The sequence below is a fragment of the Emys orbicularis genome, chromosome 7 (genome assembly GCF_028017835.1).
Source record: "Emys orbicularis isolate rEmyOrb1 chromosome 7, rEmyOrb1.hap1, whole genome shotgun sequence".
NCBI classification, from domain to species: domain Eukaryota; kingdom Metazoa; phylum Chordata; order Testudines; family Emydidae; genus Emys; species Emys orbicularis.
The window spans coordinates 33,373,542-33,390,043 of NC_088689.1; the positions used below are offsets into that span (position 1 = coordinate 33,373,542).

The 16,502-nt window shown below is 40.7% G+C and overlaps 1 protein-coding gene across 1 annotated transcript in view; it reads left to right on the top strand.

Annotated features, from left to right (window-relative positions):
- Positions 1-16,502, top strand: part of PLCE1 (phospholipase C epsilon 1) — a 288,279-nt gene that overhangs the window by 231,802 nt on the left and 39,975 nt on the right. Inside the window, exons 11-21 of the mRNA XM_065407590.1 lie at positions 2,218-2,340; positions 2,439-2,575; positions 3,441-3,679; positions 4,609-4,670; positions 4,761-4,926; positions 8,515-8,622; positions 9,380-9,496; positions 9,582-9,740; positions 11,211-11,340; positions 13,224-13,265; positions 14,415-14,539. Coding sequence (XP_065263662.1) covers positions 2,218-2,340; positions 2,439-2,575; positions 3,441-3,679; positions 4,609-4,670; positions 4,761-4,926; positions 8,515-8,622; positions 9,380-9,496; positions 9,582-9,740; positions 11,211-11,340; positions 13,224-13,265; positions 14,415-14,539 — 1,408 coding nt within the window. The remainder of the gene's footprint in view (positions 1-2,217; positions 2,341-2,438; positions 2,576-3,440; positions 3,680-4,608; positions 4,671-4,760; positions 4,927-8,514; positions 8,623-9,379; positions 9,497-9,581; positions 9,741-11,210; positions 11,341-13,223; positions 13,266-14,414; positions 14,540-16,502) is intronic.

Here is a 16,502-nt window from a genome sequence, read left to right on the forward strand (position 1 = left end):
CAATGTAGCCGCCTTTCTCAATTGTTAGACTCTGGGTTTTAGGCATCTAGTAACATGTTCTTAAACAGTTCTCAATTCTCTTTCACATTTTTCTGTTTAAATTCTTTCTCACAGCCTATTTGGTTCATAATTGTTTTCAGCTTGTGAAATTGGCCTTTTTAAAGCACCAGGTATATATATTATTGGTTTTGTTTCTGTTTGGACTTAATAAAAAGTAATCAAGTCACGATCACTTACACCTAAGCAACCACTTATTTTTAGTACTGTGAACATTCCTCAATTCACACTCAGGAGGTTTACTCTGCTTTCCCTTCCCTTAATCCATGTGGGTGAAGGAGGGAAGCCTGTGATACCTTGTTCTGTTGTGGTACCAAGGCCCAGACGTTTCACGAGCTTGATGCACCTTAAATCAGGACATGATAAAGTTAGCTGGCTATTGTAAGATTTGGCGCCTGCAGCCAAGCGTCATAAAAACAGTCTCCAGTTTGTTCCATCTTCATCACGCCAGTGCAACCCAAGAACTGAGTGTTTATTTGAATGGTCAGAAGGTGAAGCATGAAGTAGAACCGGTCTATCTAGGTGTGACCTTAGACCACACACTGAGTTACCATGCCCACCTGAAGAAGACAGCAGCTAAAGTTAAGACGCGCAACAATCTTCTTAGCAAACTGGCAGGTTCATGGGGTGCTCGTGCTCCAACTTTGCAGACGTGAGCTCTTGCTACCTCATATTCGGTGGCGGAGTACTGAGCACCTGTTTGGAGTTGATCATCACACACCAAACTGGTGGATACACAGTTATATGCCACCATGCGTATCATCTCCGGCACCCTGCGTCCGACTCCACTCCCATGGCTTCCAGTTCTGAGCAATATTGCTCCTCCTCAAATCAGACGAGAGGTTGCCACTGGCAAGTTACTGGAAAAAGTACGCGCCAACTCAAGCCTGCCGCTGCACAATGACCTTTTTAAACCACCAGCTGCATGTTTGCCGTCAAGTCTCCCATTATGGTCTCATCTGCCACGCCAGGATGTTAGGGCGGAAACACTCTGGCGAGAGGAATGGATATCTGTTATAATCCCCAACCAGTCCCTCGTCACCGACCCCACAATTTGCCTGCTTGGGTTTGACCTGCCCTGTCACCAGTGGTCCCTGTTGAACAGGTTCTGGACTGGGCAAGGTCTTTGCACAGCTAACCAGTATCGCTGGGGCTTTCGTGACAGCCCTTTGTGCAGCTGTGGCGCAACACAGACGATGATGCACATTGTCGATGAATGCCTGCTGACTAGGTTCAGCGGTGGCCTAGAAGAACTGCATCATGCCACTGAATATGCCATTGCTTGGCTAGATGACTATGCATACGCTAAATAAATTTGAGGAGGAGGGTGCCCCAAATGGTAATTCTTCCTTACAAGAGACCAGGCCTGAATGGAAAAGTGGGGCCGCCATGGCTTAGTTTCTCTCTGTGCCACTGCTGATATTCCTGGCTGTTTCTTGGGAAGCCCAGGCTGCTTCTGGGGACTGGCTCCATCCCTGTTCCCTCCATTCCATGTGACCGGGGAAATATGGGGGGGGGGGGGCTAAAGTCTGTGTCACCTGCTGGAATCGGCAGGCAGGGAGCCCCCTACTGGGCATCTCTCTGCCTCACCGATGCGCCCAGCTGTTGGAGATGTCCAAATGTGACACATTTATTTCCTGCATATAATCCAGAAAGAATAATTTATTTATTATGCTAGCATTATACCTTAAGGAATTCTGTAAGTTTCCAGCATGCTTCCCATTTTAATTGTCTTGCTGGTAAAATACTAAAAGCAAACTTCTTGTGATCCTCCTAAACAGCAGGACATATTTCTTTTAGGCTTCACGCTATAGCAATAGTAGGATTATTTTGTTAAGTGAAAAAAAATAAAACTCGGTTTGTGCCTATTTAAATTAGATTCTTCTATGCATGGAAAGTTTTCAATAGAATTTCTTTATTTGCTTTGGCAAAGTTTGCAGTGGTCTTTAGGGGAATGAGTGGCCAGTATGAAATACAGAATCAAAGTACAAACTCTGATTGCATCCACTAAGAAGTATTGTTTTGTTTCCTTCTTTCAAATATTGATAATAAATATATTAAAGAAAACCTAGAATAGACCTTTAGTGCAATGCTGCCTAATATTTCACAATCTGTGGAAGTTAAATATAAGAAAATAACAATAATCTCATTTTGTTTTAGTACTTGGAGCAGCAGTAGCTGGCATGGCCGAGTCAAAGGAGGATTGAAGGGGTTTCAGACCTTTATGGTTTCCGATAGTAATATGAGTTTTGTTGAGTTTGTAGAGCTCTTCAAGTCTTTCAGGTAAAATCTATTTGACTAATCACATTCATCACATCAAAGTTAGTAAAAATCTATTTTAAGAAAAAAAGCACAAAGTGAATATTCTTCCTGTATCCTAGTGTTCGAAGCCGCAAGGATCTTAAAGACCTCTTTGATGTCTATGCTGTACCCTGCAGTCGATCAGGTTCTGATTCTACTCCACTTTATACTAATCTGAAAATTGATGAGAACACCAGTGGACTCCAACCTGATTTAGGTTTGTTAAATTTAATTTCAGCAAGAAAATAACACTTTAGAGAACTGAACTATTTTAATTATTGGCATTTTAAAAAAATCCTGTTGAAGTGGGGGGCAGAATCAGGCTGACAATTGACAGTGAGTTAGAACCTTAACTAAAGGGTCACTACCACAGCTCCATAATAACAGTTCATCACATTCCATCCATACACAACTGGCTTAACTAATTTTAAGAGGTTTAAGAAGTTTAACACATTCAGCAAGTTTTATTTCACATAAGATTTATCAAAAGTGCATTTTATATATATATATACACACACACACACACACACACACACACACACACACACACACCCCTCTACCCTGATATAACGCTGTCCTTGCAAGCCAAAAAATCTTACCGCATTATAGGTGAAACCGCGTTATATTGAACTTGCTTTGATCCGTCAGAGCGCACAGCCCCGCCCCCCCGGAGCGCTGCTTTACCGCATTATATCCGAATTCGTGTTATATTGGGTTGCGTTATATCGGGTAGAGGTGTGTGTATATATATATATTGTGTGTGTGTGGAATACATGTCTCAGAATGAAAACTTCATGTATGGTCAAGTCAGTAATATAGAGCCAAATCCTGAAGAACTCACTCAACTCTCAATAAAGAAAGAGTTCCACTGATGTAAATAGGAATCTTGCCTGACTAAGTCTTGGCTAAGAATTTCAGGATTTGATCCATAGTTATTGAAAATTGATTTTTTCCAGTGAATACAATTTTAATTCCTTTGAATAATTCAGTGTGGTATGAATAATAGAATAGTACTCGCCTAATTTATCTCCAGGTGATAAAATGAAACTCCTCAAATATTTATGTTCATATTTATCTCTTAGATTTATTGACCAGGAACGTATCAGATCTGGGTTTGTTCATTAATAGTAGACAGCAACTATCAGAAAACCAGAGACAGATATCTGATGCCATTGCTGCTGCTAGCATTGTAACTAATGGTACTGGAGTAGAAAGCACATCACTGGGAATATTTGGAGTGGGCATCCAGCAACTCAATGACTTCTTAGTGAATTGCCAAGGTGAACACTGCACCTACGATGAAATCCTCAGTATTATCCAGGTCTGTAATATAAACATTTTGCAATGCATCTATTCATTCTATAGGGGTTTTGTTTCCTCCATTTTTTTTTCCTGCACGTGTTCTTTCTCTGGCCAGTCTCCAGAACTGTACCTACTGTATCACCTATATGGAGATTGGATTTCCTCCTGTGGAACCACTGCCAATTCTGTTCCCTCAGTTTGCATGAAACTTCTCTAAACACAGTGTACCCAATAGTCCTATTCCATGAGATCAATGTTTCATTTCTATAATGTGTCGTACCTCCATTGAATATGGACAGAATGATCCAAGTTGAGTTTTGTATCCATTGTGTTATAAAAATTGAATGTCTAGCTACCATAATGTAAATTTTGAGTCCTTTTTATTTTTGTCTAATGTAATCCAAAATTAAGTCCGTACTCTACAGGGTTTAACAAAACTGTCAAAACATTTTGAACAGTTCAGATGTTAGGCAAGTATGTGCAATATACGGTACATTTACAGCAAGGTTAAAAAATCAGGATGTCTAGTGAACTTCAGAATGACTCTTCATTATTCTATATGTTTTTTATACAAGTTGATGTGTTGTTGAACACTGGTAAATAAATACAAATAGTTATTTCCTTTTAGATGATGGCACTGAGTATTATATATAAGAATAAGAACATGCATGATTTTAAATAATAATCTAGATCAACATTCTACATTTGTAAGCTCTGCAATATTATTAATTTTATATATTTAGTGACTTTGCTAACTCCTATAACTATTATCAATATAGTGAAGACACTTCTGAATGATATTCAGACTGCATACAGTTTTCAAATGCCAGCTCATTAGTTTGATGTACAAATTACACTGTAAAAAATGCATTAAAGCCTTTTACCTAAAGCATGTGATACATATTTCTTTTGATCAAAATAATGTTATTCTCTTACTGTTTCTTACAGAAATTTGAACCCAGCGTCCATATGTGCCAGCAGGGGCTACTGTCATTTGAAGGATTTGCAAGGTAATTAGCCACGTATGACGTTAACACGTGATGTTATTTGTGTGCATTTTGCTAAATATTCGTCACAAACTATTATTTCTGCACCTTTAGGTTTTTGATGGACAAAGACAATTTTGCCTCAAAAAATGACGAGTCACAAGAGAATATTGAAGAGTTACAACTACCACTGTCATATTATTACATTGAGTCTTCACACAATACATACCTCACAGGCCATCAGCTTAAAGGAGAATCATCAGTAGAACTTTACAGCCAGGTATACGGAATTATATCATTGCATAGTTTTCAGCATGAACTTGTTTGTTTAACTAAGAAGTCACAGAAACATGGCCTTTTTGCTTTGAAAACCCAAATGTTCTGAACCCCTGCTTGTAAAATGTAGGAAAACATGATGTGTGGGAAAGCTGCCTGTGTGCACAGTTGTGTTCAAATGCTTTTACTAAGGCAAAAAATGGGTTTAGTTTGAGATTCATAGCATTTAGACACTAGTCATTCTGACCTAACTTACTAAAATTAGACTTTCCCACAGGAAAGACTGATCTAATATGTTAGTTCATTTAAATGTCAAAGACACCATTCAGATATTGTACATTGTACTGAAAAGACAAATTTCTAATGAAAACATCACTCCTGACAATATACTTCTAGGAATATTATACTATTTATCTGACCCTGTGTCTAATTGGTGATGAACCTGGAAAGACTGATTTCTCTCTATGGGTTTTGGGTCTATATTTTTGATATGTGTATTCAACAAATGTTACAGAAAACATCAAACTTCCTGTGATTGGGATTTTTATTATTCACCATGTTAAAGAGAAATCCATTCAAGTGTGACAGGCTCACACAAGGTCCTCTGTGCTACTTCAGCCCTTTGTTTATGTGTTTGGAAGTGGGGAGGTGGACTGTGTGTGAGAAAGCCATGAGTAAAGTGGCTGCATAGTGGTGCTGTGGAGTAGGTTTCTGTGCCAGCCTCACACAGGATGACAGTGTTGGGGGAGGTAGGGTAGGGATCCATTGTCCGTAACACCCAAAGTGATGTGAAGGAGCTGCAGGCACTCTTTCAGCAGCGTGTAGGCTAAAATAATGGTCCATAAGGTGAGATGGGAACACTATTGCAGCCCTGTTCTCCTGGGTGGGGTGAGGGTGCCCTCTCCACTGACATAATGTACTTCCATTGTCTAAGGCTCTGAGCAGGATAAGTGAATTTCACCCTAATCATATATGCACTTTACCTGAAGTTATACTGATTCCAGAAAGCTTTACTTCCAATAAAAAGTTGTAGCCCAGAAGGCTCTCTTGCAGTGGCCCTCCTCCATCCTGGAGAAAATATCTGTTTAAATACCCACTTGTTTCTGCAGGCAGGAAGATGTAAATATTTCTCTCCCAGTGTAAGCTCCTGGCCCTTTAAGGGACACTTTTTGCAACTGTGATAGGGTGTCTTGCCTTTATGGGCTGGAGAGTTCGGGGCTATCCAATCCTGATAAGAGGCAAACCTGGGTTGGATCAGGTGATTCCTTATAAAGGGCAGCAGATGGCTACAGTGAAGGGGGAAGCTCAGGGAACTGCAGGAAGAAATGAAGGCAGTTAGACTTCTGCAGTGACGACCTTGATACCAGGGGGTTTGGAAGCCAGAGACATATAATTCCAGCAAAGTAGGGCCTGGGGGTGGCCTGCTAAAGCAGGAAAAGCTCTAGGCAAGAAGGCCTGGTAATAGGGTGAATTGGAGACTGCTGTGAGTGAGCAGGCTCCAGCAGAAAGACCTGGGACATGGGGTTTCCCTACTGAGGGTATGTCTACTCAGCAGAAAAAGACCCACAGCAATAAGTCTTGGAGCCCCAATCAACTGAAACGCAGTGAGGGGAAGGGTCTCAGACCCTAGGCTCCAGCCCGAGCCCAAATGTCTACACTGCTATTTTTAGCCCCATAACACAAGGCCGAGTCAGTTAACCTGGGCTCTGAAACTTGCTGCTGTGGTTTTTTGTTTTGTTTTGTTTTGTGTGTAGTTGTAGCCCGAGACTACAGGCAGGAAAAGCCTGGGAGTGAACTGACGAGGGTAAAACTGATGCACTGTATTTTCAGACTTTGAGTTTTATCTTGGAGATTTATTTATGTGAATAAACTCAAACCCCCTTAGAAGGGTGATGAATGGACAAGAAAGCCCTAAGCAGAGATCGTTTAAGAAGACTTTTGAGGGAGAAACTGTTAGCAGAGCATCACAGAGGTACCCTGGGGCTAGGGTTGCCAACTTTCTAATTTCAGGAAACCGAACACCCTTGCCCCGCCCCTTCCCTGAGACCCCACCCCCGGTCACTTCATCCCCCCTCCTCCAACGCTCACTCGCTCATTTTCACCAGGCTGGGGCAAGGGATTGGGGTGCGGGAGGGGGTGAGGGCTCCGGCTGGGAGTGTGGGCTCTAGGGTGGGGCTGGGGGTGAGGGGTTTGGGATGCAGGAGGGGGCTCCAGACTGGGGCCAAGGGATTCAGAGTGTGCTCTGAGCTGTGGCAGGGGGTTGGGGCGCGGGAGGAGGTTTGGGGTGTGGGCTCCGGGAAACTCTGCCTGGTGGGTTTGCAAGGGCTCCGGCAGGTGCTTTTGTTAGGCGGCCCCTTAAATAGCAGACGCACCAGTGCTGCCCTGGCTTTTCCTGGATCTCAGAGGCTGTTCTATTTGCCATGAATCCTGGACACACAGCTCGGCCAGCACACCGAGGACAAAAGTTTTTCCTGTTCTCTGGAATGCGGGGCGGGGGAATGCTGCCCCTGGCTCGCTGCACCCCCAGCGTAGCCCAAATCACAGCAGCTCTAGAGAGAGCGCTGCTGCAGGCCCCTTCCGTCTCCCCCTGCCGTTTGCAGTGACCCCCCAGCCTGGCCGTTGGCTGGGGCCTCCATGCCCAACTGCTGCCCGACTCTGCTGGGACCCGTTCCCGGGGAGAGCAGCCCAACTTTAGCCCCATGCTTCTGCACAGCCCATTCACCCTGGGAGGAGACTGACCAGCCGGGTGCAGCTGGTTGCATGGTCCCAAGACAAGCCCGGTGCAGCAGCCCCCGTGGAGCAGGCTACTGGGCCTGGGGCAGGCGGTTGCAGCTTGCCCTGGCCCCCTTCCCTGCCGCCAGCTGCATGCAGGTCCTCGGGAGCTGGGCCTACTCCGCTCCCACCAACCAGGGAGCAGCAGGCCGGGCAGGGAGAGGGCTGAAGGTACTTCCTAAAGGCCACAATGCCCGCTCTGCAGGGAGCCCCCGGCCATCACGGTGGCTGCTGCCCAGGGTTAACCCTGCTGGCCTCAGCCTGCAGCCGGGTGCCTTTCCCAGGCCTTCCGCTGGGATCCGCCCTCTGCCCACTAGGGCTCGCACCGCCCATGAGCTCCACAGAAAGAGCTACTGCAGGCCCCCTCCTCACCTGCTGCCGCTGTCTGGACTTTTAATGGCCCGGTCAGCAGTGCTGACCAGAGCCGCCAGGGTCCCTTTTCGACTGGGCATTCCTATCTGGGGCACGAGGGGCTGCATGGGAGGCAGCTGACCCCACTCAGCAACCAAATTCCCATTCTCTCTGCCTCCAGCAGCAATGCTGGTAGCTTCTGAAATTTCTTTCTATTTCTAATAGGAACCTTTCTTTTTAATTCTTGCTTTCTAATATTCTTCATTTTCCTGCTCTCGCTCTCTCTCTCTCTCTGTGGGATCCAATTGTTTGGGATAGTAGCTTCCATGGTTTCCTTTCACACCACAATAAAGTAGCTTTCATGGGCAGCAACTTCCCCCAGCTGCCATTTAGCATTGCAACCCCTTTTCTCTCTTTGTTTTTGTACAGTTGCTTTTCACATGGAATCTATTATTCATTTGTGTTACAGGTTCTCTTACAAGGCTGTAGGAGTGTGGAATTAGACTGCTGGGATGGTGATGATGGGATGCCTATCATTTATCATGGACATACACTCACTACTAAGATCCCTTTTAAGGTATATTGACAATTTCTTGCAGAAAATATAAATTAATCAAGAAAGAAGTTTAATAACTTGTTCACTTGTATGAAGATACCAGTTTATGAAGCAACAATTATCCTTCTAGAAGAAAACAAGTCACCAAGGGTTTGTGTACACTGCAATTAGACACCCGTGGCTGGCTTGTGCCAGCTGATGTGGGGCTCATGCTAAAGGGGCTGTTTAACTGCGGTGTAGACATTCAGGTTTGGGCTACAGCCTGAGCTCTGGGACCCTCCCACCTCGCAGGGTCCTAGGGCCTAGGACCCAGCGTGTGGATATGTCTACGTTGCACATGGGAGCGTTCTTCCCAACACGGGTAGACAGGCACATGCTAGCAATGTTCAAGCTAGCACACTACAAATAGAAGAGTAGCCGGGGGTAGCACAGGCAGCAGCTGGAGCTAGCCACCTGAGTACAAACATGCCTGGAGCCTCAGGTACGTACTCGGATGCCTAGGCCAAGCTGCGGCCCATGCAACCTCATGGGCCTACACTGCTAGTTTTACTGTGTGTTAGCTCAAGCAGAACTAGCGTGTGTCTGTCTGCCCGTGCTGGAAAGCACAATCTCAGATGCAGTGCAGACAACCCTAAATGGAATAGCAACAGACAATATAAAGTCATATTGTATTTTGAATCATGGAATCAAAACTTGGAAATAATCAACTATAAATATTTTATGCTTTTCAAATTAGAGAATTCTAACTCTTGTAACAGTTACATTTTGGTTCTTATAGGATGTAGTTGAAGCTATTGATCGCAGTGCCTTTATCACCTCTGATATGCCAATCATCATATCTATAGAGAACCACTGTTCATTGCCTCAGCAACGCAAGATGGCTGAAATTTTTAAGGTTAGTCATAGTGTATTATATTATTCAAAGTGCATGGCTGGGGGTTTTGTTTTTCATGATATCTCACATATTCTCAATATTTCAGAATGTATTTGGAGATAAGCTGGTAACTAAGTTTTTATTTGAGAGTGACTTCTCTGATGATCCAATGCTCCCTTCACCGGACCAACTGAGAAGAAAAGTGCTGCTGAAAAACAAAAAACTCAAAGCCCATCAAACTCCAGTGGATATTTTAAAACAAAAGGTAAATTATTTCCCTAACAAACATTCTGAGATTTAAGTTGTGGTTTGGAAACAAACAATAGTAGTTAAAGTTTTGCCAATGTAACATGGACAACAGAACCAGTCTAATGCACACTGGGAAACCCATTGTGGATTATATATCAACATAATATAAATATATATAATTACAAAAATACTTGGTTTATTTTCATGTTTTTTAGTTTTAATTATGATACGTAGTAAGCACAATGTAGTATATTTGGTAAAAGTAATGTAGTCTTACCAAACACTTTGCTAATAAATGTTTGCTCAGAAATGGGGAGAGACCACCTCAAGGTTTTTGTGTGTGTGCATTTTGTTTTGTAATATTTTGTTGTATTTTTGGATTTAGCAAAGTTCTGCTGTATTTTTACCATATTGAAGCCAGGTGCTTTAAACAAATATTTTTTTTCTCTTGTTACCAATTGATTTTATTTCATGGCAGAATTTTACCATTTTTATTATACTGTATTTCCATATGATAGGTAGAAAAATTTCCTGAAATATGTAGTTGTTCTTATTATTTATGTATATATCCTTTTGTGACATCTCCTCCATCTTTTAATTTTTGCAATGAATGTAATGCTCTTACAGAAGTTGGAGTTTTCTCTTTACAAGGAAATTGAGTGCCATGTGGGCAACAACAATGCAAGCTTCCTTTACATTACAATCCCTTTTATTTTAATCTATACAGCTCAGCCCGTCCTTCATTTTTTCCACAGGGACTGAACAATAACTGTGTTCCAGTTACCAACGGCTTGGAATTAATGGCAAACATCCCATGTAGTGAAATGGATTATTTAGTGGGAACTGGACTTTTTCAAAAGTGTGATCTTATCTATAGATCCACAATGACTCCCTTTTCACTTTGGGTAAATGTAAGCCCAGTAAATAATCCAAAAAGCTGGACAATTATATATGATTCACAGTCAGATCTTCCTTGAAATTCTAGTTTATTAACAACTCCTGTAATGCAGGTATCAATGTTACATGGATTTTCAGAGATTACAGTAGGAGATTTAAACCCATTCATGGAATCATAGTTAACAGTAAATAAACTATTTTGGGAGATGGGAGGAATTTTGGGGCTTCTGTACACAGGAAAGTTTCACCAGTCAACCACTATAGTTAAACCATTAACTCCCCGTATGTTTTTTGGATTTTTTTGTTTTGTCTAAACTGATTCCAAAGTGCCATAAACTAAACCATAAACTCTTATATTGGACTAACAATGGGCACATGGGGCTTTATACCTGTGTAACTACAGATGTTTAAATTCACTCTTCACTTTTTACTGGTATAACCTTCCCATGTAGACAAGCCTTTAGAATAGCTATTTTTCCTCCTATAAAAACAGGACTCTGAACAGATACATATGAATAAGAATATTATAAATAGAACTTTTTTGCTGTTTCAATATTTGAGAGCTTTAAAAATTATTTTAATGCTGTAGGCTCACCAACTGGCATACATGCAAGCCCAGGCCAGTAATGGTGGCAATGCTGGTAACCCCACCACTAATAATGAAGAGGAGGAGGATGAAGAGGATGAATATGACTATGACTATGAATCTCTCTCTGATGGTAAAGAAATATATATTTCAATGCTGTATTTAGAGAATTCTTGGTTTATAAAGTTTCTCCATACTTATGACTGACTTTAACTGTTTAAATTTGCTTCAGTTAGAATAGATCAAACAAGATGTAGTGAGACATTTGCATGAGAAAATTAGGCTTTCCACATTTTATGTATTTGTTACTATATAATCTAGTATCACTTATAATGAGTGATAACATATTCATTCTAAATTACATCAAAATAATAGTGTATATAAATGAATTACAATGAACTGTATTTTACATAAACCCTGTTTTCTTTGAGGGTTTTAACACCTCAGAGATCATGCATTCTTCATATTAATTCCTTTTCCCTAAGGGCTGAAGAGTGGCCTGGCTTGTGCAGTGGTATAAGGAGGTAAGGGGGCATAAGGCATTCCCTTACCGTCTTGCCATACGCTTCATAGATAGCAGCACAGGAGGGGAAGCAGGCTTTGCAGAGCCACTACAACCCATGGCCTACACAAACGGGCAGGAAGTGGGCAGATCCTTGGCTCCATCTCCCAAGAGCTACTGATAGCATAGATGTACCTGGGTGTCTGGTGGCCTACGTTGCACTGGGTATAGGCCTGGCAAAGTTTGCTCCCTCACTAGAGCAGTGGGGAAATTGTGAAGGAGATTTTGACTCTGTTCTTCCTGGACTGCTCATGGGGCAGGGCCAAATCACAGAGGCACTTGTTTAGGTCAGATCTTATAGTTACAATGTAGCCCTAAGTGTCCATATATGTTTGCAAGCATGCCATTGCTGTCGTTAATAAGTTAAACTAGTGATTTTTGTGCTAAGAGTTAAATCATGGTGCCAACATTCAAACAATTTTTCAGGGACAGTATTCAGAACAGCTGCAGAACATCCTTCTACTGAGCGCAGCATATACACTTGCAGTCTGGGGCCTGGACATGTTCCTGAAGTCGTCAGTGAAGTTACACTAGGAATGAATTGGCCCAAGACATTCAAAAGTGATGTTAGTTTCATAACTGATAACTGTCAGAAAATGTGTCATGTCAAGATACATCACAACTGGTTGCCAAATTCATACCACCCAGAGACATGGCAAAAGAATAAAATATTTCATTTATTAAAACCTAAGGCCAGATAGTGCCTGGCCTTTACACAGGTGACCAAGTTTATGAAAGGCACAAAGCTCAGCACTTCCTGTAGTGCCAGACTTGTGTTTAAGTGGCACAGCGAAACCTTTCACAAATGAAATTTATTTTGTTTCTCTGTTGGTGATGATGAAATTAACAAAATAAAATTTAATAAGGAGACTTAATGACTGCTTTGGATTTTCCTAAGATAAATATGAAAGTGGGTCAGATTTTGGTGCCTGCTCCATCGGCTTTGTGCTGTTCCAGCAGCACAAGATAGCTGGAAAGACTGCTTAATTGCCTACCTGAAGATTCTCCCTCTGTAGAAGAATCTTCAGGTGGCATAGATGAAAATATGCTCTTCAAGTGCAGATGTTTCTTACGTATTGGCCAGGAAGAAATTGCAAGTTGCCCACTGTAAGTTGTACTTGAAACATGTTCCATTAGGAGAAGGCTGGAAAAATCTGAAATCAACAAACAATTGTGCACAGTGCAGTACAAAAAGTAACCTGTGGCATGCTTTACTGCTTTAATAAAATGGTTACACTGTTTGTTTGTTTTAACTATTATAATGTTTGGCAGAACTAATCTAAATAATAATCATCTGAAAACTTTAGAAGATTTCAGTTTTATTTTCCTTTAGCAATGCTGTAGTTTTGCATAATGCTCATAGTTTTAAAATTGACACTTAATTTTCATTTTTTCTGGCTGTATTTCTTAATTTCCTTTACTCTTCTCCCCTTTCTGACTCTGTTTTCCTGTAGCTGATGTCCTTAATGCTTCTCCTGCTCCTAACAGCCAGGAAGGTAAAAGCCATTTGGTTGAGCATTTTAACTGCATGAATTTCAGCACTGTGTCTCCAACTTGTTAAAAGTATATAGTGTAAATATATGGTACACCTCTACCCCGATATAACGTGACCCGATATAACACAAATTCGGATATAACGCGGTAAAGCAGTGCTCCGGGGGGGCGGGGCTGCGCACTCCGGTGGATCAAAGCAAGTTCTATATAACGCAGTTTCACCTATAATGCGGTAAGATTTTTTGGCTCCCAAGGACAGCGTTATATCGAGGTAGAGGTGTACCTCCTTTGTATTAATTTAAAATGCATTCAAATGGTGTCATTATGCCTTATTTACTGGTCAGGTATCATTGGAAAGCTGCATATGAAACACTGTTTATTCATAAAGATACTGTGGTCCAAAAATTATATTTAATAAGCTACTGAGACACTTAGAAGGTTTATTTATTCACACACACACACACACACACACACACACACACACACACACACACACACACACACACACTGTATAGAGAGCCAGAGTAAACAAAAAATGTTTCCCATTGTGGCAGTTCTTCCATTCTTATAAATCACTCTGATTTGGGGAGCCAATCAGGGTAAGTCTCTAGCACGTACATGAGGCATTCTTTTTAATGGAGGAGAATGCCTCAAGCATATAGGAAGTGTGTGTATGTGAGTGGGGGCAGCATGAATCGAAGTCTGAAATGTGAAGATACCTTTTAAAATTACTGATTACTGACTAAACTATATTAACTGATAAACTTCTGCAATTCTTGAATATTCAGGAATAACACCTCTTAAATACTTTCGGTGGCAAGCCTTTGTTTCTTGATTTGCCAAAGAGGATGTGGAAATATTTTAACTCATATTTATTAAATGATTTTCTGGTTTTAATATCTACTGAACAAAAAAGACAGTGTAGAAGGTTTCATAGAAGAGCCACATACTAACAAGAATCAATCCTTATTCTTAAAAAAGAATATTACCAATGAAGGAGAAATGCTTTAACCAGTAAATAAGTTATTTTTGCCAGTTGGTTATTCAGACATGTAACTAGGTCCTTTATCCAAAACAACTTGTAGTTGAAATAAAATTTGCAGTTAATTCTTGGCCTGCATATTGTTTATCTAAAATCAATTAATTTCTAGATAACATTCTGGAAGACCGACCTGAGACTAAATCATCCAGTGATAAACTGCAATTTGAATATAATGAAGAAACTGCCAAGAGAATAAAGAAGACTGATTGCATTACTTATAACAATAAAGGAAAGGTAGTACTTTTTTTTCCTCTCCCCCAAACCTTTTGACATGGATCCAGCTTCAAAAGGATTTGATTTGCTCAGGTGACTGAACCAACACATGGCAAATGCACTTTAATGTAGACAAATAACTGGAAGCAGGGAACCATCCTAGGGAAGATAAGGTAAATGCAACAAGCATCCAGGTCAAGAAAAGGATTCAGAGGTCATTGTGGACACAACATTGAACTCATTAAACCAGTATGCAACAGCAATAAAAATAAGCAAAGAAGTTTGTAGGCTGTGAGCCAGTGCCTACTGAAGTCAATGGGAGTCTTTCCACTGGCTTTAATGGGCATCAGATCAAGTCCCTAACCTTACTAGCAGAGAAAAATAGTATAAAACAAAAGAGTTGACTTTAATGGAAGGTTGTTGTTAAATTCCATCTGGATAATCTACACAGTGTTGGTTGGTTGTACTGTAGGTGGGAATATATTATTTATTAACTCATTAGCATGTGGTGGCAAAGTGACCTAATAAAGAACTCTAAAATATTAAACAGATTGCTAAAGTTGATAAAAGGTAAGGGTTTCAAAAACATAATCTAAACAGCGGTGGCCGAGTTCTGTTCTCAGTGAGGCTGTCCCCTGCTCCATCCCTGCCCACTGCAGGAGACAGCCATGCTGCACCAGAGGAAGAGTGGAGTCAGGAAGCATACTGTGACTCAGTCACAGTGGTTCCTTGGTCAGCTCCTGGCCAACACTGCTATTATGGATTGAGAGTAAATTCTTAGTCAGGCTCATATCTAGCAGTGAAGTACAGTGTCCATTCACAATTATAGTAATTCACTCTTGTTTCAAATTCTGTTGATGCAGTTTAAGCTTCCCTGCCCTTGCTCTTTATAAAAGACTGTCCATCTCACTATCAGAATTATACAAGTCTTGATTTTCTGTGATTATGCTCCATATGTATAGTGCTATAACTGATGTTTATGAAAGTAAGTTGAGTTTTTATATAAAAAGCAATCGTTGTTGATAAATACCATATGGTTTTGCAGAGTACTTAACTGCAGCTTATAAAGTTTATGCTTTATCTTCATGACTTTCGTAATTCCATGGAACACACACTGTTTATCAGATTTGAAGATTACTTTTTTTCCAAACCTAAGCAATTTACCAGATATTATTGTACTTCACTGTGAACTCATTTTTGACACACACTCCTCATGATATATGCAAAATGCTGGGCTCATCAGAAAATTTTTCCAGGCTTGGGTGCACGGTATACTGACTCCATCTTTACTGTTTCCATTTAGTTCAATGGGAGCTCTGTGCACAGAACAAAGACAAAATATGGCCCACTGTCCACAATGCATTTAAGAAAACCAATACATTTATCACTATAGTTATTTAAAATGATAGTTTTCGTAGTAGAGTTTAAAAGAAAAATCTCTTTTAGACTTTTTCCTGAAAGGTATATCTTATACTGTTTTAAATCAAGATAATATACATTTATTTAGAACAGATCTGCGCAATCTTTTTTATTAATGATCCAGGTTTATGTGAGTTTTGTGTTGTTAATCAGTAATAATTAGATCATAATGTATTTTATACATATATTAATATTATGAGATACATAGAGAAATCCACACTTAGTATATTCCTGCAAGGTATTGAATATCATGAATTTCTATGTGCATCTTTCTCTTTCAATCTAAAGTGAAAACAACACCAATTAATAACTTTTTTCAAAAATTGATTTTAAAAAATAAACACTGGGAAACAAACCTGACAAAATTACAAAACTTCAAAAAGAACAGGAGTACTTGTGGCACCTTAGAGACTAACAAATTTATTAGAGCATAAGCTTTCGTGGGCTACAGCCCACTTCTTCGGATGCATCCGAAGAAGTGGGCTGTAGCCCACGAAAGCTTATGCTCTAATAAATTTGTTAGTCTCTAAGGTGCCACAAGTACTCCTGTTCTTTTTGCGGATAC